The sequence below is a fragment of the Lycorma delicatula genome, chromosome 5, assembly GCF_047948215.1.
Source record: "Lycorma delicatula isolate Av1 chromosome 5, ASM4794821v1, whole genome shotgun sequence".
In the NCBI taxonomy this organism is placed as follows: domain Eukaryota; kingdom Metazoa; phylum Arthropoda; class Insecta; order Hemiptera; family Fulgoridae; genus Lycorma; species Lycorma delicatula.
Genome location: NC_134459.1, coordinates 87,625,073 through 87,651,470, shown reverse-complemented (window position 1 = coordinate 87,651,470; position 26,398 = coordinate 87,625,073). Strand labels below are relative to the sequence as shown.

General features: G+C 30.2%; 1 protein-coding gene across 5 annotated transcripts in view; it reads left to right on the top strand.

The window, feature by feature from the left end:
* The window catches only part of LOC142325162 (coagulation factor VII-like), a 91,241-nt gene that overhangs the window by 55,662 nt on the left and 9,181 nt on the right, over positions 1–26,398 (top strand). Inside the window, exons 11-14 of one of the 5 annotated variants that reach the window (XM_075366566.1) lie at positions 2,003–2,170; positions 4,359–4,512; positions 7,867–8,055; positions 8,367–8,877. In XM_075366566.1, the coding sequence (XP_075222681.1) occupies positions 2,003–2,170; positions 4,359–4,512; positions 7,867–8,055; positions 8,367–8,404 (549 nt within the window). In that variant the 3' untranslated portion in view covers positions 8,405–8,877. Of the gene's footprint in view, positions 1–2,002; positions 2,171–4,358; positions 4,513–7,866; positions 8,056–8,366; positions 8,878–11,953; positions 12,029–18,716; positions 19,172–26,398 lie in introns of those variants that run through there. The other 4 variants (XM_075366565.1, XM_075366567.1, XM_075366570.1 and 1 more) reach the window with 4 other exon arrangements.

Below are 26,398 nucleotides of genomic sequence, written 5' to 3'. Positions count from 1 at the left end.
GGGATAACATTCAACTTTGATTTTATATATGATTTTGACATAGATAATGTGATGAATCATATGAATTCAAATGCTGTAAGGGTTGATGAAATTTTTATAAGAATGATTATTTTTTGCAGCCTGTAATAGTTTTTGTTTTATTACACTTCTTTAATTCCTCATAGAAAAAAATTAATATCGATCTGTATGAAAGTCAGCTACAATTTTTCCAAATATGAAAAACCCATGCCGGAAACAGCTAAAAATTATAGATCTATTAATATTTTCGTGTTACGGGAAAAGTCTTTGAAAAATTATTGTATAACAAATTAATGATTATAATAATCATGATTAATTAATGATTATATTATATTATTGTTTTTAACAATATGCTGTCTATTTTTTGGTCAAATATAGAAAACTTCAAAATATGTAGACAGCCTTTATGTCTTTGATGATGTGAGAAGTGCCATTGATGTGATGTATGTACAGATACATACTAGAACAAAGATTGTCCTAGTACACAGGAAAAAGCACTGCTGCTTTAGTGTGAACAGTTATATTGCAAGACTGAAGTCTTGCTGAAGATAATTGACACCACACAAAAATGTTGTCCATCTGTCAAAGCCCCATTGTACCTAGAATTCTATAAAAAAAACCAAAATCTTTCTTTCTCAACACCTAAAATTTACCATGAACATCTATTTACATATATATGTTATTTACACAGGTGACCACTTTCATACTCCTTCTTAGATTTCAATTAGTCCATCCAGTAAGACTTCAACACACTTTCCAAATATAACTTCTAACTCCGTTGTTCGAATAACGTCTGCCTTGGTTTGGATTAATTATTCTACATATTCTGTTAGTCACTGGTTCATTGAAATAAATATAAGTCCTTATTTAATTTTTATTCAAAATTAATTTTTATTGTAATCTTTGACCTTATACTTGATATATATGAAATGGTTTTAAATTAATTAATTATGCCTTAATGATATGAACATAATGAGTCTCTGAAGAATGGAACTAGACTAAACAATACAGAATTAGACACATTGTTACATTAGTAATATAAAATATCAACTGTTAACAAGGCCAGCTGAATATAGGCAACTTTATTTAATTTACGATGAGTAAGAAGAACTGGACAGTTATAATTTTATTTATTTTTACAAATAAAAAGGAGGAAGGAAATGTTAATCTTAACACTATATCTTCCAGAATCTGTTCTAAATGTGCAAGTAAGACAAATTTTCTCTTTCTGCAATCATCACAGGAGCATAATTAAAAATAAACTCTAGACTTTCTGCTACACTTTAACTGAGAGAAACTCTGGAGAATTCATTTTTGAAGAATTCAGTTTTCTTTAAAATAACAATTCTCCAAAATCTTACCCACTTATGATACCTCACATCTTAAATTATACAGATGAGTTTCTTGGAAAGTATCTGTTTTTTCCTTTGTAATTAGGTTTTGATATTGTTTACACAAGCTTTCAGTACCATGTAAATGCCTGTAAAATAATGCTACCACATCTGTAAAATAAAAATATATTTGCCATTTCATATCTACACTCTAAATACCATCAAATATTTGTATGGAAACCTTTATGTGTAGGACTGCATCTACAATATTGCCAAATTAGCATCGACACTATTATGAATTATTTAACTACTAATGAAATGAAACTGCACCTAACTTGTTTAAATTTGGTGATCCACAGAAATTGGTTTATTAAAGTAACTTCAGTAATTAAATTTTGTTCTTATTACTTCAAATACCTCAAACTAAAAAATGCTACTCTTTGATGCATGTAGGCTTTTTGTAATCATTAGATTGTAAGGATTGCAGTTTATTTGTTTATTATTACTTTTAAAAAATATATAAATCCAAGTATAATGAAAGATATAATGAATTTAAATTAAATTTATAATATCAACAACATAAGAATAGAATTATGTATTAAGAAAAAACAAGATAATTTTGGAATATACATATATTTTTTTTATTTAAATAGGTATCACGCATACATGTGCCATTAGCATATCAAGGTGAAAGTTTAAGATATTTATTTGATATAGCTATTTTGGAATTAACATCATCTGTTCCATTAGGCAGTTCTATTATGCCAGTATGTGTTGACGAAAATAATGAGAACTTTATCAGATCATATATGTTAGGAACGGTAAGTACTTACCTTTTTAAAAATACAAATAAAAGAAACTTAAGCAATACATTTAAAGCTCCTGAGATACAAGAGACAACACTCTTTCTCTGAAATTAAGATACATCCAGCTTCTAAAATGAGGATAATAAAAATATCACTTGTAGTACTACATATCACCTGATTTTTAGTCTTTTTTTTCATCATTTTTTACTAAATTGATTATACAAAATCTACAACAGTATGTTTGGTTGAAGAAGGCAGCAGGAAACCCACTTTACTTTTTAATTATCTGATTAAGCTTTATATGAGAAGTTATTTTTGAAATGCCTATGTAATTTTTAGGAGTGACTTATGATTCATGTCAAGTCATCTTCAACTGTTACATATGCAGCATTATAGTTTGTTTACTAAATATGTGATACTGTTTGTTTTATTGTAATGGCAAAAACAAACAGCATTAAGACACAAATTATTTAAGAGGAAAAATCCTTATATTCTTGCTCATAATCCAAAGATAAAATATAGGGTTCCGATGTCTTTGTGGTTTGTTGAGAATTTTCTTGATAAATCTAATTACTTGTATGTATACATAGATTATGCACAGATATTATCTTGTCATGCTAAACTCTCTTTTAATGTTTTGACAATCCCTCAATAAAAATAAATTCAGTAGATACTGGTCTGTTTGTCTAGATGGATATGATTGCAATTAGAAATTAATAAATAAGATACTTGTACTAGAAATAAAACTGAAAATCAGTAGCAGTAGTGCTGAAAATACTAACACCAAAGTATGTTGTATATAACAAAAAGTTATCTTTTTGTACTGACACAAATCCAAACATATTACAGTCACAAATAATTGAAAATTATAAATAAATTTCAGCTTACACTCATATAATTATCTTTTATTTAGATTTTCCTGAAAAGTTATGGATAATAAATGTTTAAAGTGTTTAAATTTAAAAACAGGTTACACTTAGTCTTAGTGGTCTTGGCTGGACTTCATTGAATAATTCCTAATTTAATCTCACACCTAGAGCTCTAATTGAATTAGATTAATTGACTAATTATAGTAATAACATTGGTTTATGTAGATTAAAGCAAATACACTTTGGATTAACTTAGAGAGCAGCGCTTAGAACACCTGAATTTTAATCTCTAGTAATACTGCTTCTTGTTAGCCCTTGGCAAAGTTGTTACTCCACCAAGGAAGCAGCTGCTTTATCATCTACTGCTTCACCATCACAATAGATGGATAGATGGAGGTAACAAAGCAACTGATTGACTTCTGTAGATCACATTTACAATTTTTAGAACACATAAATGGAAAATGACTGAGAAAAGTTATTTTTAAATAACTATAATTATAATTTTTCTATGCATTTATTATTTATTTCTATAACTATTAACATTTTGATATTTTAATCTCTATTCATTGATATTTTTAACAGGTTAACATCAATCTCCAAGAATGCCTGGCCTGCTAATCAATACCTACAATCACATGAGTTCATGTTTGTTGTTTGTTTAAAAACAATTTATTTTTCATTATCTAAATTCCTTAAACTGTCATGATTTATTCAATACTTAGTTCTTCATAGAATTTAAATGAGGTTCATTTTGCCAACAGATTGTATAGATGCTCATAGTGTATATATGTAACTTTATGTTACCAGTTCATCAGAGACTTTATATTTAAATTTCTTAATGGAATTAATTAATTACTGTTAAGTAGATTGAGTTATCATTTAGATATATTTAACTGTCTGTTAAAGGCTCTGATATTAAGATTCAGTTTCATATCAGCATTAATGTACTTTGTATTTGAATACTTGTATTATTAGTGTATTTTTTAATTGGATTAACCACTCCATTATGATCAGCATTAGTCTAAATAAGACAGAATTTTGTTGTTATATAACAAAATTGTTAATAGCATTTCTGAACCAAAAAGCAAAAATATTTGGTTTGTACTGTTCATGAAAATGAAAGCAAAGCAACCCAGCTACTGAATATAAAAATATTGCCTGTCTATTTGAAAAATTCTTTTTTTCATTATTTCATTATTTTTTTATCATTAATTCATATATAATTTATTATATATGATAATTAATCAAATTTATTTAATAATTAAATCCCCCTAAATAATTTATCAAATATGTATTTTGAATAATAATCAAAATTAATTTGTATCATTAATAAGGTGGTTGGCTGGGGACTAAATAGTTTCAACTTGCCATCAGAAGAACTACAAAAAGCAGAAGTATCATATATCACTTTAGAAGAATGTAGAAATTTTTTGGATAAAGATAAAAATCAAATAACAAATGATAAATTCTGCACTTTAAAAAGAAACGGTATGTAAATTTATTTAATTTTTTTTTTAATGAACACAGAAAGTAAAATAACTAGTCCTAGGTAAAATAGTAAATTAATTCCTTAAAACCTGATTGTTCTTAACACCTGAAACGCCACTGGGAGTAGCATTCTGCATAAATTAAATGGTGTGGTGTAAGATAATGACCACAACAGCTGATGTTGTTTTGATTGATTTATTTCATTTATTAAGTTACCCCAGAATGAAGCCAGTATTTAAAAATCATTGTTCCCCACAGAGGTCAGTATTGTAACATTACCCAGCATTACTTTCTCTGAAAGTAATGATGAATTATATGGTCAGCCCCCTACGTTGAACAATGTAGAGATGTCATTTGTATGGCTAAATGTCCCAAGTTTTATTGCAATTATGAAACACCAAAGTCTGGGATTTAATTCTCTGCGTCATGAAAAGGGTCTTCACAAAATTAAATGAAAAAGGACTTGCTCAACTTTCCAAAACATCCATGATTAACATAGGGAAATGCTGAATTAAAGTGTGCTTTTTCAAAATATTTTCTTTTTTTATATTTAAATGGAATTCAATTTGGTTTCAGAAATGGAAGACAGTCAGGAGAAGCTACATTAGCACTTACAGTAATCATCTAGACAGATATATAAAAAATTCATAACCGTGTACATTAAATTTATTGAACTTGTAAAAGAATTTGACATTGTTAATTGCAAGAAAATATCCAAAATATTGAAAAAGCAAGACATTTAATCAGAAAAACAAAAAATTAATTTGGCAATTGTGGAGAAAAAAAAGAATGATAGTGAGATTGGAAGGACAACAAGAAAAAACTAAGGTGTACAGCAAGGTTGTAATCTGTTACCTGTTCTAATTAATGCCTATGTATGAGAGGCACTGGACATAGTAAGGAAAGAAGTCAGTTTAGGAATTAATAAATATGCTGCATTTCAAGATAACATTGCTGTTTTTACGCAAAATGACACCACAAGCAGGATGTGAAAAATATAATTGTAAAAATGGATGACATTTTTGCCAGACTACAATCCGAAACTGAACGAAGCAAAAACTAAATTCATTGACTACAGCTGGGAATAGAAACATGAAATAATGAAAATAAGAAACAGAACACTTGGACCAAGTGGATGAATTAAAAGTACGTATAAGCAGTGTCATCATACCTAATGGAAGAAGCAACAAAGATTGATAAAATCAAGAATTGCACAAGAGAAACTTGATTTTAACAAGAAGATTGTATCTGTTTTAATAGAATTTGTGCAGATAAGAAAGCAATTTCTTAAAACATTTGTGTGGAGAGTAATGATGATGAATGGAAACAAAAGTTAGATGAGCATAGTAATAGACTAAAGAAAACTGTATAAAAGAATGGAAACTTGCAGCAAACCAATAAAAGAGTAGATAATAGAAGAAAGAACTTACTTTCAAGAACAAATTCAAATATCAAAGGTTTCTAAGGGATTTGATTTGCTCAGAACCCTTTCACTTTCATGACTTCTATTTCTCCTTCATCAAAAAAAAAATCTAAATATCGCACTTATTATTCATCTTTAAAAAATCGGCTTTCTAGGATCAATAAAATCTTATACTGTTCATGCCATCTTGCCCTTCCAAGTTCCTAGATTATCTAGCTTCCTTTAATTAATAAAATTTATACTAGTATATTCCGATGTTATAACTGTTCCTTTTCAAAATTCACAAGAATTTAAGAAAAACAAATTATGATAAAACAGAAAGGGTGGAATGTTTTACAGTTATAAGGATATGTAAGTATATCTGCATTACATACATACATACATAAACAAACACACACACACACACACATGTATATTCTTCAGGCAGCACTGCTGTCTGGCACTATGTGATGTTAATTATAAGTTTTTACTCATTAATTGTTAGTGCGTAACATGCAGTCATACGACACGGCCCAGTCGCCAAGCTTGTTGGATTCAGTCTTAATATATTATCATAAGATGTGTTAAATTATGGCGGGTAGTATGTTGAGACACAGCTTCTGATAATTCTCTCGGCTCCTGATGGTTCACACAGCTCCTGGCAGTTCAGTTGGCTCCATACCACACACAGCTCCTGGTGATTCATTCAACTCCACCTACACTATATAATCCGGCACAGCACTAGAATCAGTCAGTCTCGTCTCAGTCTTGTCTAGTCTCTATCATTTGAAGACTCATATTGTTCAGTCAAAATTCACACATAATACAGTAGACACGTGCATACATTAAATTTTTTTTTTCAACAATGTAATACAAAATAAATTAAATCATGAACATGTTAATATACAATTGTTAATTCAAATCAGTGTTTGTTTTATTCACAGTCCACTTAACATAAACAAAACATATATATTAATAGATATCTTAGAGAAGTAAACAAATATATACAAATTATTGTTGACCAATAAAATACTGGCATTTGTAATTTGTTTAATATCTGTTGGATATTTACTAAAAGGGTAGAATTAATGAGCAAAAAACTTGTCGCCTGATCTGACCCCCATCTGATTTTTTCCTTTGGGGTTTTATAAAGTTCTTGTGTATACGTGCCTCTGTTACCTACTGATCTATCCGATTTAAGGCACATATTGAAGCATTACTCTACACATGCTGGTTAAAGTATGGGATGAACTCTCTTGCTAATTGGATGTGTGCTGCATGATGATGATGATGTGTGCTGCATTATTTTGAACTGTTGAGGGAAAAAACTATAACATTTTATTTTTTTATTTGTGATTAAAGTTAAAGAATATTAAATAGCTTTAAAACTTATTCTTAGTTTTATATATATTCATTTTTGCACACTGTATATATATAAAGCTAGCATTTCTTTGCTTCATACATATACTGATGTTCACCTAAATATGTAGAATTGCTAGCTCAGTTTGAATACAGTTTTAAATTTTTATATACAAATCTATCTACATATCTTGATAATTGGGTGTGTAATATGACTAAAACTAAAAAAAAGTTGTAACAGTGTCATGGATGATATTTTTTCACTGTGGTTGTGATATGTTGCCAACTAAAGTCAGGACTGTACAAGACAGAAATATGATTCCAGCAATTGAAATTTAGAAGTTAATCCATTTCTCATTAATAAAACTTTGGAGTATTTGTTTTGGTGATGTCTGAAAGTTAACAGAAAATGTTCTAAATTAAAATGTAATTATTATTTTCTGATGAAACATAAAAGTAGAAATTTGATTGCACTGAATAATAATCAATAATGAATTTGCATCATTTAATCCTTTATTTAATTTAATAATTAACTTAGAAAATATAAATGAACAACATATCTAATAATAATTCTACACACAATTATGTTACAGGTTCAAATACTGCAGTACAGCAAGGTGACAGTGGGTCTGGAGTAACATTCGAGTTTGAGGGCAAACATTATATATATGGATTAGTTAGTACAAAAGTTAATGGTATGATTGATACATTTACAGACCTTCGATTTCCAAACCACTTAAAATACATTAATGAAATTATGAAAAATGTAACAAGAAACAATGGTATATAATATATGTAATTTATTAAAAAATATATATATATTTTTTTTAAATTATTAAAAATGTATGTTTTAAAAATTGATATTTTTGAATAGACTCAGATAAAATACTGAACTGACTGAAAAACTTGTTTCATGTATTGATATAGTTATAATAAAATAACAGTTGTTAAAATAAATATTTTAGGGAAAACAAGAAACTAGCAAAGGAAAGTTAATTATATTAGAAGGTAAAAAATGAGAAGGTAAAATTCACTTTGAATATTTCAGAAAGAAGGAACTTTAATATTTTATTTTACTTTAACTTTTTTTCAGGAACTTTTAAAGGAACTTTTTATAAAGGTTCTGACTGAGGTCCTAACCTGACCCAAAAATATGGCATTATAATTCTAATCAAAAAATTCAATAAAGTTTGCACTGAAAAATTCTTTTCATAGAGTAAATGTAAAGGAAACTTACATTACCACCAATCCAAATAAAAAATTATTTACAGGAGAAGGCTAAGACTACAAATACTGCAACATTAAACAAAGAGACTTTATAAAATCTTTCTTGTTAATAAGAAAATTAGAGACTAAGATAACCCTTTCTTTTGATGAAAATTTTGAGTTCAAGATAAAATATATTCTGTTTTGAACACTTAGTAACAGAATCATTTCATGATTATGAAAAAGTATCAATAAGGATGAAATTTTTTTATGTACTGGCAAGATTTCTTGTAAAAACCATTTTATTTAGAAGGAACATTTAAAAATCCTTTCCTATGTATAAAATTATATTTAAACATTAAAAAAATTGAAAGATTGTAATTTTTTATAATATCTGTTGGATAAGGTTTACTAAAAGGGTAGAATTAAAGAGTTTTGCTACAACATTTCTCAAAAATCTCATTTCTTTTGTCTCCCTGTCTTAAAAATACAAAATTCACTTATAAGCAATACTGATGAAAACAACTATAGTTCTTTTGAACTGATGTTTTTAGAGTTATTAATATTTTCAGTAAATTCAAATATAATAACGTTATTTAAAAATTTAATCAAAAGTCTCAATACTTTTAACTAGTTTTACACCAGTACTGAACTACTGCCACATATCCAGCAGTAGTAGTCTAAATTGGGACCAGTATTAACTTTTCATCAATAAAGTAGATTTATTTAACCAAACAATAAGAAAATTAAAAATGACAGCTATTCAGGGGACTTATAAGTTATCACATGAAAGTAATGTTTAATGGCAAAAAGAGTATTTAAAAAACGTTGATATTACACTGAGTTTTATTTAAAGTAGAACTGAATTTAATTTCAAGTTTTAGAGTTGTCTAGTCAGTTTGTAAAACACCTGTGGATAATTAATGCATAATTTACACTAATTTTGGTAGCATCATGATTATAGATGATACAGATTGTTGTTTCTGGTTTCATGAATCACAAATGACCTCCATCATTCAACATTAACTTATTAATTATCACAACTTATAGAATCAGCTTAAAAGCTGACAATTACTGGATGGTACAATTGTTTTGTTAAAACTGACTTTAGGAAGCCAGACCAAGTAAATCCCATTTCCAAACAACGTGATTGAACAAATATGGCTTACATTCATAGCCCAGATAAATCAACTAATTATGTTAGGAAGGATTTTGATATTCTCAACACCATAGTAAGGAAGATTTTGAAGAAACAACTAAAATTTAATAATGCAAATTTTAAGGATTCAGCTCTGAATGAAAATGTGTTAAAAAGAAGGAACAAAATTGATGCTGAAATGATTGACATAATAAAGACTGATGGAAATTTCCTGATGAAATTGTGTTTGAGATGAAGCTACTTTCCATCTGAATGGTTAGATAAATCATCATGATACAAGATTATACAGTGCAGAAAATTCATATGAGAGAGTGTACTTCATATGACAATTACACACTACTTTGTTTATTTTCTGAGTCAACTAACTCTTACTTAAACCATGCACATGGTTTATTTTAGTAACAGTATTGATGTTTTAATATCTTTATGAGCATTTTAATAAAATTAATTCAATCATGACTGAGAATGCAGAATCTCACAAAATACCATCATTATAAAATGAAGGTAAGATACGTCTTAGCTCAATATTCTGTACTAGGTGGTTTATATTAATACGAGGGTTATTTTTTTTTCAAACTCTGATCGTGCATCTAAGTAAACGAAATAGGCGGGAGCCAAATCTGCACGACATGTGATTGCACCCTCTCACCTAAACCTCTGTCAGCTCCATTGCATCAGTTTGAGTCGACTACAGGCAGTTGTGGCCGCTATGATCAATGCTCCTGCCAAGTTATTAGTTGCAAAGTGTGGTATGTATCCTGCAAACAGAAGGATGTAGCGCTGCTGAAATCCATTGCAGAATGAGCCTAGTGTATGGTGAAAACTTTATGAGTTATGGTAGTGTACAGGAATGGGTGTAGAAAATTTAAAGAAGGGCAAATGGACGTCCATGACAAAGGAGGGCAAGGATGTAAGTCTGTTGCTACTGTACGCCTGGTTGAACGTGTTGATAATTTTGTCCATGACAAATGAAGGTTTACGATAAGTGAACTTTCTACAGAAATTTCAAGGTCTTTTCTGAACTCAGTTGTGACTAAAGATTTAGGATACTGGAAACTGTGTGCACGTTCCCAAAAAGTCGAGTCCCAAAAATGTTGAGTAATGATCACATAACACAGCAAATGGCATCAGCCATAATATTTCTTACACATTACGATAATGAGGGGTAAGAGTTTTTAAAGTCTACCATTACTGGCGATAAGACTTGGATCCAGTATGACAACACAGAAACTAAAGAACAGTCTAAGCAGTGGATGCCCACTTCTTCTCCAAACAAGCCGAAAAAGTTCAGACACTGAGCAACAGGAAAACAATGGCTACAGTTTTTTGAAACCATAAAGGTGTTTTTTTGGTGGTCTTTATTGAGCAGAAGACAACAATAACAAAGGAAATTTATTGTGAATCTTTACATCGCATCTGCAGAGCGATCCAGAATAAATGAAGAGGCATGCTCTAGTCCGGTGTGGTAAAGATACACAACAGTGCATTAACACACTGTGCCAACATGACATAAGACCTCAAACAATTCAAGTGGGAAGTTTTCAACCATCCACCATATAGTTCAGACCTAGCACTTAGCGATTTTCACCTCTTGAGAATTGAAGGTATGATTGGGCGAACAACACTTTGCCACCAATAAAGAACTTCAGGGGGCTGTCAAGACGTACCTTACCTCTCTGGCGGCAATCTTCTTTAAAGAGATCATCAGAATGCTGGTGTCATGATACGAAAAATGCCTCAATCGTTTTGGCAATTATGTAGAAAAATAAATTAGATACTACTACTCAACTTCTAGTAATAAAATCATTTTTTTTATGTCAACGTGTCTTTTTTTATAGCCTATCGAAGATTGAAAAAAAAACAGCCCTTGTATAATTTAACATACAGCGGAATAATGTGAATCTTAAAATAGAATAATTTCAATAAAATAGTTCAAAGTTTATTTATTACCGTACACAAAATTTAACTCCCCATCTTGGGAGCAGATGATCTGATTGTTGGTACTGTGCCTTGTGTTCCCATCGGCCCTGAGAGCTGAGATAATGGTAGCCTAGATACCAGCATGGCTTCCCAAACCAGACAGGTCAAAAGTTAAAAGCCAGACTATTGAAGTACTCCTACAGAAGCATCGATCTCTCATGTTAGGGATGGCTTCAGAGTAGCATCTATTTTCTGTGTTAAAGAGTGGGTGCAAACAGGGTTTGTTCCAATTTTAAATATAGTTGATGCATTGGTGGAAGCCAGTTGAATACCACAATTCAGTGATTCTCAATGTTTTAGCAGCACGGCACATTTTTCTTCTTTTAAATGTTTCAGACGTAAAATTGCTTTACATACAGACCTCCAGGGTAAGCAACATGAGATGTTGTAGCAATTAGCTACTATGGAATGTAAGTACACTAATGCAAGGAGGTAATTAAGTTAGAATACAGAGAGAAAAGTAAATAGAATATGTATATGTATATAAGTAAATTAAATGAAATGAGAGGGAAAGGAGAAAGATAATTTAGTAATTATTTTATAAAATGAACTATTGAGGAAATAAAAAATTAAGAAATAATATAGGAATCATTAAAAAGTCAGCCAAATGTATACAAAAGATAATTTCTATTAATTATAGGATAATTGCTATAGGATGATAGGAATGAGGACAAATGTTATACTTTTAATACAAGGGTAGTTGCCAAATAATTATTTGGCAACCCTTATTTTATTTATTATTTTATTTTTTACCCTTGTATACCACTGTGAGCCAATACATTGGCTCACAGTGATATATTGGTTATAATTAATATGAAGTTGATATGAGTAAAGTTGTATATGAACAGATAGAGAAGATAATGAAATAAGAAAGTAAACATTGCTGAAAAATAATGGGGGAATTGGAATGCTATAGCAAAGAGGGAGGGAACACCAAGCACTACTTGGTCACTTTCTCACTAAGAAAGTATGAGCCATACATATATAAGGCTTTAATTTTTAAGCTTTGTATGGAAAAATAAATTTTATAACAAATATATGGTTTAAAGATCATTAAAGAAGACTTTATACATTGAAATAACCAGAAAAATAAAACAGATATCAAAGTGATAAAAATCAGAATTAAAGAAAGCATAAGAAAATGAATTAAAAATTCATACAGATTGCCTGGAGACAACATAAGCAGCCATCACATACTTCAGGTAAATAAAATTTGTATTGAATAGAACCAAAAGAGATAAGAAAATGACAAAATATATTGAAAAAATAACAAAAATTGGAAACAATATAGCAAGGAAGAAGGTATCTCAAGTATTGTTGGGTATTATTAAATACAACAGTGTAAAGGAATTTTGGGTGAATATGAAACATGACTTAAAAATAGCAATAGAGCAAAAAATTACCATCATTGATCGAAGAAAAATAAATTTCTCACTAGAAAAAGTGAATAATGAATTAAGAGTAGTAAAAACAGAAATAGCTTGCAGGTGAATAAGTACTCACACATAGAAAGTTTAGAAAGAAAAGGACACAGTGAAGTTATAAGAAAGTTTCTTTTCACTAGCGTTATTTAAAAAATGCTTATAGAGATTATAAATATAAGAATTTCTCAAGAAGAGGATAAAGGAATCAACACAGAAAGAAGGAAAATAAATTTCTTAAGTTTAAATGTGATATGGCATTTTTAGGAGATAAAGCATTGGATTATTAAAGATCAAAATAAAACTCAGCAATCTATCAGAATACAGAATGTAATAATATTTTTTATCTTATTTTATTACTTCTTCATTTGTACATCAGAAGCTCTTTCAAGGTTTTGACTTCATCATGAGTTGATCAAAAAAACTTCAAAATTACATATTAAAAATTATACATTAAGAAATTAAAATTATCGCATATATAGTGTAAAATACACAGTAAAAAATTAAAATTAAAAATTAACACCAAGTTAATTTTTTTCTTTTTAATTTCCTATACATGCCTGTGGCTTTTTTTTAACCACCTCAAAAGCAACCGATCCTTGCAGTTAAGCAAAATTCAGTCGCCTTGGAGTGTCGTGGCAGCAGACTCTGCCCTCTTTGTCTAACCTCCTCTAGAGGTTTTCCCATCAGGGTCCCTCGTGCATCATAGGAACACAATGAGACCGCCTCTTCCGGATAGCCTTTGTGTCCCTCCGCAGGAGGAGTTCTCTCTCCGGCCCTAACCTACCAGTTCTAGACGTGCATTGCACACGTTCCTTCTCCATCTGCTCCCTCACACACACCCCGAGGGTCCTCCATACCATCATTGGGTGTCCCCAACCCCCCACACTTGAATTTGGATGGACCAAGACACCCTAGGCATAGAGGCTTTCTCCCTGGCCCTTCAAATCGCCACACTTGAGCCTGTTTTTTTTCCCACCATTATTCATGACCGGCTGACCCACTATTACCGCATTCCACACCGTCACTGTTGTCCACAGTCATGCAAACTACATGGAAGTATGCCAGGCATTGCCGCCTCTCCCGATCCATCCCAGTCACTGAGTAGGCCCATGACCAGCCCCCGTCACACCACAGAGACAATGTGACGGTTATTCTATACACAATATTTACAACAGCATTCATAAGTTATTACACCAACGTGCCCAAAGTCGACTAAGCCCAGAATACAATTTACATAACATCTATTAACCAACACAAGATGGTTACAAGATTACAATTAACACAATACATGACTTACTACTTGACAATATCAGTCATAATGTCATCTCTCTCTAAATGCTTAGACCTGGGATACAGTTGTGCTAGTAACCCAAGACACATTACAGTAATAATAAAATACAAACACATTAAACCAAGACCGACTAAGCCTAGTATACAGTTAACATTACATCAAAACTAACAACTAAACAGAATGCCTACTGACTAATACAAAGCAGATATACATGTGTGCAATTTACACCATAATACATGATTTATAATTATAATTAACACAATAATGCATGAGTTTAACTACAAGACAACATCATCCATAATGTCACTTCCCTCGAGACGTATAGACCCGGGATACTGATACACTAGTAACCCGAGAGATGTAACAGTAATAATAAAATACAAGCACATTAAACCAAGGCTGACTAAGCCTAGAATATACATTACATCAAGACACAACTAAACAATTCTTACTAGCTAGTACAACGCAGATACATGACTGAAATTTACATTATAATATATGATTTATAATTGCAAAACAATACATTGGTCATAATGCCACCTCCTTCGAGACAGAATAAACCCAGGTTACAGTTTCACAATAGTAACTTAGACACAATACAGCAATAGTAGACACACCCGGAGTCCTCTCGTAGTTGGAACCTGGAGAGAAATGCTCCAAAGTCACCGTGGCCAGTGAGGAGCTGCGTAAGATATCCCAGCTCTCCAAGCTTCTGTTTGTTCCATGGCTGTATACTCCATATCAATCTTCCTTTATTCGAGGCATCCCAAAAAACCTGCCAGTCATCCATCATTTGCATCTGAGACTGGCCAGAGGCCATTCCTCTCCTTTTCTGTAATCTATCCTCAACCAGGAGCCCTATTGGTGGAAGGACCGCTTCCCTCGAGACCGTCCTGTATGCTGCCATCACGCGTAGTGCTGCTCACCATTGCACCGCGCAAGTAGATTTGCATTCTACTTGATCTGTATACCCTCAGTCCAAGCAGGTGCTGTGTACAGCATCATCGAAGCAGTCACTGACATTATAAGCCTCCTGGTTGATATCCTAGTAGTCCCTACCCTAGGCATTATCCTGGCCAACGCAGCAGCCGACTTCTCTGCCTTCTGCACAACCTGACAAACATGTTCACCAAACTTCCTCTTGCTATCTACCCACACTTCCAGGTACTTGGCCATCCCAACCTGACGGGCCTTCACTTGGCCATCTGCGTAGGCCATGACTTCTGTGTCACCAGGGTACTCCATTCATAACATCCCATCGAATACCACATTCTGTAGGAGGGGCCCCTGCACAGAACCCTGTAACACCCCTCCATACCTGTGACCTTCCTGTTGTCAAGTTATTCATTCACTAATGCTCTCAGGTATTTGCTTATCCTCCTTCATTCCAGCTCTTCTGTAGCAGTCGACCAAGGAACACTATTGTAAGCATTCCAGAAGTCTAACAGCACCACCACCAGACATGCCTGTGTCTAGCCACTATATACAGTACTATACTAATATTTTATGAATTTTACTTAATATCTGCAAAAGTGCTGATGTCTGTAACAATCCCGATAAGAACTGCTATAGATAGCAACACTTATGTAATTATGTAAATATTAAGTAAAATTCATAAAATATTAGTACAGTACTGTATGTAGCGGCTAGCCACAGGCATGTAACCCACCAGGTTGGTCTAGTGGTGAACGCGTCTTTCAAAATCAGCTGGTTTGGAAGTCGAGAGTTCCAGAGTTCAAGTCCTAGTAAAGCCAGTTATTTTTACACGGATTTGAATACTAGATCGTGGATACCACTGTTCTTTGGTGGTTGGGTTTCAATTAACCACACATATCAGGAACGGTCGAACTGAGAATGTACAAGACTACACTTCATTTACACTCATACATATCATCCTCTGAAGTATTATATGAACGGTAGTTACCGGAGGCTAAACAGGAAAAATAAAGAAAAGCCACAGGCATGTATAGGAATTTTTTTTTTTAATTTAAAAATTTGATATTAAAAATTTTTATTTTAATTTTTGACTGCATATTTTACACTATATATGTGATAATTTTAACTTCTTAATGTGTAATTTTGAAATTTTTAATTTTTGATCAACTGACAAAACCAAATCCTTGAAAACACTTGATTTACAAGAAGTTATAAAATAAGGTAAGAAATATTATTAGATTTTGTAGTGTGGTGGATTGCTGAGTTTTATTTTGGTCTTTAATATAATTAGTATAGAGAAAGATATGGGCAACAATAAAAAAAGAATTAATTTTACTAAATAAATTAAAGCATTGGATATATATATATATATATATCCAATGTTATATATATATATATAACAAACAATTTAAAACTTAGCAGACATTATGACAGAATTTGGAATGAAAGTATGCTAAGAAAATAAAAGCAAGAAGCCAATGAAAGTATACACAAAAGAATTAAGGATTAACAAGTACAGATACTTGATTTAATGTTAACAGAACATTGCAGAAGTGAAAATGAAATTCTGCCAACAGTGATTGCACTGAAATGATTTAGCTGGTAATATTTCTTGGAAATATTATTTTCCAAAGCTTTAGTTTGAATGACAAATCAATTCTAAGTTACTTTAAAATAATGCTCTTTAAATTTAAGTCAATATAAACTTTCATTAACTTTAGCACCATCTTCAGTGATACTGGTACTGCTGTTTACATTGCTGCATCAGTTAAAAAAAATAGTTTTTTCATACACAATATTTTTGTCAGATTCTACATTTCATTTATCCAATATAAAACTTGTGCAGACCGTTCAGTTAGGTTTTTACATCACATAGTTGGCCAGTGCAAATTAAGGATTGTATAATCTATTGACACCACCAATGTCATGGAGAGACTTCATAAATACCAGTCAGTACATAATTTATTTTTTCTTGTTCAATTAAAAACTACTAAAAATTCTAACGTCAAATGAACATTTTTTTAATAAAAATAAAGTTGCATTAGTCGCATGCTAGTGATTTAGCAAAGTTATTTATTGTTAATTGAAATAACCACTTTCCGAAATTAGTTATACATTTATTTTGAAGTTAAACAATTTAAAAATAAATAAAATAATTTTCCAGTATATGTCATATGTACTGCAAAATAAGTTTTTTTAAAATATACAGAATAATCACAAAACTTAAACTGCACTAATTTGGTGGCCAGATCTGTTATATTTCTTCCAATATTATCTTCAATAGATTATTTTAGATTTTGTTGATTCACAAAGATAAGAATCATGAAAACTCATTGCAGTAGCCCACATTGACTCTTAATAAGTACCCATTGCTGGATTTTGAATTTATCTGAGTGGTTTACAGTCATATGTCTAAAAATTTCTAGATAATTGAGAAATATCATTGTAAAACTGCCACATATTTGCAGTTGTAACAATGATAGTATTCATAACATTATCTGTACTAATATATGTACTTGTGATTTAGATCTTGCCGCAAATGTGAAAACTTATTAATAAACCATTTCTCAGTCCTATAAAAAACTAATAAATGAAGATGCTCTTCGGGAAAATACAAAACTTCATTAACAAATATAAGTATATTGAGAAGCATACGTTGGGTTGGGTACGGTAGTCACAGTCTGGTATCACAAAATTCCACCACCAGCCAACCAAGCTACTGGTTTTTAAAGTATTCTTTATGAATATGATATTTCAGATTTGTTTGGCGCAAAAAAATAACATTTTAACTCCTACCATTGACAAAAAGTATTAATTTATATTAAATAATCATTAATAATTAAATTAAAATTAGTATGTCGTTGCGTAGACACACCACGGAAGCAAAGCTTCTTACCCAATATTATATCAATTATTAATGGTGCAAAATAACGTATACGCAATATACACAAATGGTACATTTTTTTATTAATAAGTAATATGAACTAACAATGAAATCCTGTCTGTTAAATGTGTCAACTGTTAAATCCAATCTATAATTGAAATATTTAATGAAATTTAAGCGTGTTCAAAAACCGTTCACAAAAAAGTAACAGTAACATTCTTTGAACACAAAGCCTAAATGAAATGTGTTTATCAGCTTGCGCGTGACGCTCGTTTTTTGACAGTTGGCTCCAAATCCCGATCTTGCGTTAAGAAGCTTAGCTTCAGTAATTATCAATAAATATATTATAATTATCATTATAGTTATTATTATTAATTATCATTATTGTTAGTTATTATTATTAATTATCATTATACTATAGTTATCATTTTTGTAATTATCATTTAAAACATATTCTGGAAGGGCAGTTACAAATTTCTTAAAAGTTAGTTGTTTTACAATTTTAAAAATACTTATTTGTGGTCCATTAATTAAATGTTGGTAGTTTACAATTTATATTTAAAGTTAAAACTGAAGTTCGTCACTGAGTATTGCCAACGTAAGAGCAATAATGAATCTGTTTCAACAGATTTGTAACATTTTTAACTTGGCTGCCATGCACACAGCTGATTTTATTCAAGGATAGTAGTGTGTATTACAAAATTGGCGGGAGTTAGTTTAGTTATAGCGGTTAGTAATTACGTTGTTGCTGGAATGAATAGTGTGATTTAACTTTTTGAGTTTAAGAGATTTGATTTGTTACTTTGCGTATGGTGATATTTTAACTAATTATTCTGTACGACATGTGACATTAGTTCTATGTGTATTAATCTAGTATAAGTGGCGTGCACACATAAGTTTCACATGTTCTGAAACTGTGAGCATCAAAACAGTAAATATAAAAATTGTATTGTGAATATCATTATGTTCATGCAATCCTATTAAATTATATACAAGTAATTAGTGATTATTTAAAAATGTGAGTATCTTGAGTCAGTTTTGTATTAATATTATTATAGTTTTAGTAGTATGTAAATGCTTTTTTTGTAATTAAAGTCTGGTATAAAAATTGCCCATAATGATTTCAATTTTTGCTGAAGTAAAAGTGATATCTGATTACTTTAATCAAAATAGCAAGCTGATGAGCATAATCAAGTGTTTATTATTTATCATTAGAAACATCTTATTTTGTTACCATTTGTTGTTGTGTGAAAAGTTAGGGCTTTCATCTCATATTCATTTTAAGATGTTTTTGTTCTAAAGTAGACTTAATTTGAACCTAATAAAACTATTCATACAGTGGAATTTCCAACTGGAAACTATATATAATACTCCTTGTATTATTTATACTTTTTATGCCAATATTTTATTTTTTACCCAGCTTTATGCTGTCTTTCTTAATTTATATTTTTGATTTAATTGAATTTTTGTTACAGATTAAAATATTAATGGTTGCTTAATTTTTTGTTGGATTCATATGAATTTTAATTAAATATTTTGTTTTATATTGAACTAATTTTATAAACAGGTATCATTATTACACCTTAGTAAGATGTTTACCTGCAGTGGTAATATCATGTATTTAATAATAACAGTGTGTTCTGTTAACTGTTGTTTTTTCTTAATAATCGGGGGCCACTATTTTTTTTCTTTTAAAGTGTATTATGTGATTGTTTATAATTAATAATGTAATTGATTTGTTTTCTGACATTCTTATATATATTACTATTGGTTGTTTGATGAAGATAGAAAGAAGCCTTAAAAATGGTAGATGATTACAATTCAATATGGCTTTGACAAACTGTTAACATTGGAACTTCACTAAATATAAATCCGAATGATGCTTCATTATTCCTAATTGATGTTTGATGCACTATTTTGCACTTCTGTGCATCCTTTTTGTGTTTTGTCAGTGTGTATTTTTTCTCCGAGTCCATAAAACTATAAATACAGCTAATATTGAAATGATGAAATCCAACTACTTGAAATTTGCTTTGTGTGAACTAGTAAATGACAGTGCAAAAGTTACATGCTTTTTTCAGTACTTTGTTTATCTATAAAACTGGTAATTGTTAGTTTCTGAATAATTTGATTTATTTCATAAAATTTGCCATGAAAAAATACTGTAGTCTACTCTTATATTATAATCAGTAATTATACCACTAATTCCCTTTTTTCTTTTTTTTTTGTATCAGTTAGCAAGTATTTTTGGTATCAGTTAGTTGGTATATTTTATTTTTTGTGTGTTAACAATTTTTGATATTTTGCTAGTTTTTATAGTAACTGATATTTGCCAGGTCATCATACCGTAATTACTATAAAATTGTTTTATTTTTATATATTTTTTTGATAGAGAATTATTGTAGATGTTATATATTTATGAAAAACACATGATTAATATGTATACTAGATATCTAGATTTCTAAATTAATTATCTACTTATTTAAGATTAATATGATAATTTATTCATCATGTATGTTGAATATTCTGTATGAATAGAAGAGGGTCTGGATTATTTGAGTTGATTAACATCTATATATAATATAGAAAATTAGCATTATTTGTGAGTTGAAGAATTATGCCTCATTATTTTGAATATTGGTATAATATGTAATAATGTTGTTGTGTATATGATCCTTTTTTGTGCATTATGTAAATAATTAAGGTTGCTGTAATATTTATTTCTGTAAGGTGGATATCTATGTTTCTAATTGTCTATGTTAATATAGGTGCTTGTATGTGTTCATCATGATCTGAAACTGTGATTTGTGTGCCAAGTGTAAATATTTGATGACATATAAAGCTTGTTTCATGTATATATTCTATGGTTTGTTTTATGTTGTGGAATCTGTTTTTATTTGGTCTTTAAATTTTTTCTTTAAGCATGTTACTATATTGTGTTTTTTTATTTTGGTATCATTATTCATATTATTGCCATTTATGGCATGGATTTTGGTTCAGTGGTTCTCTGGAGTAGTCAGCTGATCTAATCCTCATAAATCTTGAATCCAAGTGCTGTAAGTAGTTGCAATATAAAGTACACAACATTGTATCCTATGTACACAAACATGTGACCATTGTTGTTAATACCATTCACACAACAGGAATTCAATCAACTTTTCATTAACATGTTCTGTTGTTAATTTTGTTGATTAATAGTAGCTATTGGTTCAAAGCTATCTTTAATCAAACATAATACTAACTCATTCCCCACTTTGTTAATAATATTGAGTTCCTTATGAGTTTTTTGTTTGTTGATTTTATTTTGTAAGAATTGTATGTTTATATGTCTGACTTAATTCTGTCGAATTATTTGCCCATCAGAATCAATAATTCTGTTTTATCTAATGATTTTATATGTTCTTTTGTATGGATGGTAATTATGAATTAGTGTACCCAGTGTGGGATTTCATGCAGATACTGCAGTTTACTTGAGTTTATGTGATTGTAAGTTTGGGCAATGGTATTAAATTGCGAATCTTGTATATTTTATTTCTTGTTTTAAAAATAACTCCAGAACTTTTTTTTTGAAAGTGTTGGCAATTTTATAACAATGTTTGTTTAAGCAGATTAAGGTTATTATTCCTTTTTGTCACTAGATGTACCTTTGAATTTTTTTCTGTATTTAAGTAATTTGTGTATGACTTAAAGCACTTAAATTGATATTTACTTAAAGCAGGGATTGGTTCGGTTCCTTGAATATAGTTGCCAGAATTCTTCAACACAGTTATCAACTGACAAGGATGTGTGCACAATAGGCTCTGTAGCATGTATGAAAAAGCTGCTTTTTTTTTTTTTTAGGAATGATAAGCTAATTTGTGGATTAGAGTCAGTTGTAGATTTTTTTTATACGTGTGCTTGTCTGATTTGGATATGCCGAAGTCTTAAGAAATTAAGTATCTTCTTTACAATTTGCATTGAAATCTTAGATGGGATAGTTTTTTTAGTGATTATTTTGAAATGTCACAGCTTAATGTTGCATTTGTGAAGAAGAAAGATAAGTGAATCAAGTAAATTTTATTTATATGTATTCATTGTATAATATGTATATGTTTGTTTAGTATCTCGTGTACAATGGTTATAAGAAACCTAACATGTATCACTCCCAAATGAAATAGTCATTCTTAAGAATAACAAAATTCATGTCTGATTTATTATGGAATGTGAAGTATGACAGACTGATTCTGACTGGTGCCTCTTGTATCTCAGGTGCTTTACCATGGTCACAGCTGTAACAAAGATGGGCAGATACTGTATAATATATGCTGTTGAGAAACAGTGTGTTATACACATTTCTTCAACTAGTTCGGTCTACATTTAATATACTTGTATATTCTGAACATTTAAGCCACAAAGTTAGAGATGGGAAAATAATAGGAGTGAGAATGTTAATCTCCGAATTTTATTCATTCGATAACTCAGAAATTTTGAGATATCTAGTGCACCTTTTTGATGTAGATCCTGCAGGAAGCTGTGGTCATTATTCATGTAATAAGTACTCTTGCAGCTTATTAAAATTCATTGATTACCAAGCAAGGATATGTTATTAATTAAAACTCAACAATAGAATGAAAGCAAAGAGTACCACGAGTCTATTAGTGTTAATTATAAATAGTTAAGAGCCTCTAACCATTGGTTCACTGGAAGGCTGATGATACAGTTTTAACTATTCATGCCAGTTAAACATTATAAAATAATAAGACATGACATTATGTGTAGAAATTGTACACAACTCCTATTATCCTATTGTGATTTTTTTTTAAAAGAATCAATGAATACTACTAGAGATTTATAACTTATATTAGATGAATTATTTTATACATTTTTTTTAATTTGATTTGTTTTTAAAATTATTAACCCTAAAAGAGAATATATGATGATGTTATACAAACCAAACAGAATGCTTTAGGAAAATTGGATTGACATGAATCAATGAGTCATTTTTTTTTTAGGGTGTAGGTGAAATAGTGGAAAAGATAGGAAGAAAGACTGCTCATAATAAAAGTGTACTGTACACAATCTCAACAGTGTGATAGCTCCTGATTGCAGACATGATTTTAAAATCAATGTTTTTGAATGAAGCTATGTGATAACTTAAAAATGTTAAAAGCTTGTTAAAGTTTGTTAGAAGAAAGTTTTATAAGCAAAGCCATAATAGCTGGATAACTAATAGCAGCTTCTTTAAAACAAATGAATCATGTTTAAGTCTACGGGAAAAGTGGATTCACAAATTTAATTTTAGGGAAATTTATTAATTCATAACGTTAAAAAAAAATATGGTACTTGACTTGCATCAGCCCGTCGACCATAACCATAATGATCCCATAACTTTGAAGTATTTTCAAAGTTACAGGATCATTAACATATTAAAAATATAAGCATTATTGTTTATAATTATAGATATAAGTTAACCCAACTTAACCTACACTCGCTTCGCTTGCTAACCTCGACAAAGTAATAGTAATGTTTTGATTATTTAAGTAATAAATAATTGCAATAATTATTCCATTTATAATTTGTAAATGCTCAAAACAATACTGTGTTAATTAGTCAAGATTAACAAGCGAAGTGAGCATAGGTTAAGTTTGGTTAAACTATATTTATAAAATAAATATAAATGGTAATATAATGGTTATATTGGGTGATATTAACAATAACTAAAAGTTTGCAATTTACTGGTCGACTGGCAAATATATAAGTACCAAAAAAACATGAACCAAAACATATTTCTAGCATAAATTTAACTGGTTACATGCTATATTCTTTAAGAATTTTATGTTTTGGAATTCATTTCTAATGTAAAATGCATGACAGACAATAGAAAAAATTGCCTAATTTTTAGTTAATGTTCCCTCTCGTCTACATATCTAGAAATTAACGAAAAAATACATTAGGGACTACCCTAATGTATTTTTCCTACTATCAATATTAGCTTTTTTCATATAAAAAATGAATCAAGAAATTGCTGAATTATAAGGTAGCTTAATTTTTTTAAACAGTTAAAAAGACACTATAAGAAAAAACTGGTGGAAACAAAAATAAAAATTCAGTAGTGAAAAAAATAGAAATGCAGTTGTGAAGTGGTCTAAAATAACTAACTTTCTTCAGTTGCCCTGCTGCATACTGTGATTTCTACAACAGCCCCTCAGGTTGTTTTCCAATACTACAAATCTTCATCTGCCTCCTTTTTCTATGTACTGAGCTTTTATTTCAAAATTGTCTTTGAATATTTGTATTATCCAGTTTTTTAACATACAATCAATCATCTAATTCTTTGAGATTTAGTATGTTTCCCCATGCCCCCCCTCCACTATAATTAAGTTTTCAAGTTCACTATAATTAAGTATTTGTAGTATTCACTCTTCAGTTTACTTCAGAGTAATATACACTGGTTCTTCATAGCTCTTCCTCTCAAAACTTCTCAAGTGTTTTTTCTACCATAGTCAATAACTATGTTTCTGAACCACATATTAAAATTTGTCTCACCAAACTTTCATACATTTTCATTTTTTCTCCTCTAGAGATTGTTATTTTTTTTTTTTTTTAATTTGATGTTACCATAAAGTCTGTTATTTATGGTTCATTCTTATCACCTTTTGTAATCTAACTGTACTCTGTTTTTTACATATATTTTCTATGCACATGTTCTTCAGCAGACGTTTTGTCAAGGCACACATTTGGTAAAATTAAAAAAACTCTTTTGTCTCATCAGCGTAGGCACATATTTGGTAACATTAAAAAAACATTTCGACTTTTTTTTTATACCATTTAATCACATATTAAATGAAAGTGCATCATGTTTTACACCTGCATTGAAATGAAATAAATCACTTTTAGTACTTCCTATCTTTATTGTTGCTCCAGTTCTCTCCATTGTTATTCTGGGCAGCTTGATATGCTTCTGAGGGAAGGAGTATTTTTCTAAAAAATTTTCCATAGTGCTTCTATCAATATATTGCCAAATCCTTAAAATGGACTTATTTGAAATCCATAAACAATACATCAAATCTTCATTACATTAATAAAGTTTGTTTGTTTCATGATAATAATTTCATCTCTAGTAGTTTTATTTATAATGCAGTAACTGTGCTGATTATCCCCTAGTAACTTTTTGCTTAAATTTTCATCCTTTCATTTACGATATTGAACACATTGTAAAAATACAAACAACTTAATGTCTGTAATTTCCTTTTTCCATCTTCATTCCTTTTATTGAAGATGAAGTGAAACTCCAGATTCCAATCGATTAGCATCACTTGTTTTCATTAAATGATTCTCACACGTCTTTGTTCTTGCCTGCTCATACTTGTTAATGGCATTTTCATTTTGCTCCAGTGGGTTTGCTGTGGGTTCATTCAGTTCATATAGCTCAACATCAGCAACATGTTGAAAACCTATTGTCCTCTTTATATTCACTTCCAAAAAATGTTCAGCCTATGCCTAGGAACTACACATTTTTCCCATATTATACTTGCCCTGTTTTATCTTTACAGATCATCATTCTAGGTGAGAATCACTTTATTGGATTCTCTTTTTCAATGATTATGTAACTCATAGTTTTTTCAATTTTCTTTTTGTTACATCCTATTTCTAACTTCATTCTTATCACCCTCTGCAATCTTCATCAAACTACTCTATTTCTTACATATATTTTCTATGCACATATTCTTCAGCAAATGTTTGTCAATACAGTAACCAAAGCCACTTGCCCTCTACAGCCCCATCATCTGTCAGTGTTGTTAGTTCCTTCATTTTATTTGTTATTTTATAGTCTTTTTCCTTCAGTTTCTCAACATCCCATTGGTAAAACTGATCTACACATTCAATCCTTCTTCAATTCTATCCATGATCTTGATTGATCTATCTTGATCTTCAATTCTATCCTTCGAAGGCTCTTGTCTTGGTTTTGTAACAATCTCTTTTTCTTGTTGTAGAATAATTAACTAACCTTTCAACAGTTCAACCAGGATATTTCTGTTTGAAACTTCCTTAGCTGGAAAGATCCAATTTTAAGGCTGGATATTCACCATACTGACTAAACAAGTCCATACTGTACTCATAATAATAATAATAATTATAATCTTAAAGACCTCAATTAAGTGGAATTGTATCAATATGCATTCCTAAATGTAAGTATCTAAATCCCTGCAAAACTTTAAGTTAGGTTAGACTGAGATTATGCCTTTAAATTTAAAACAATCGTATG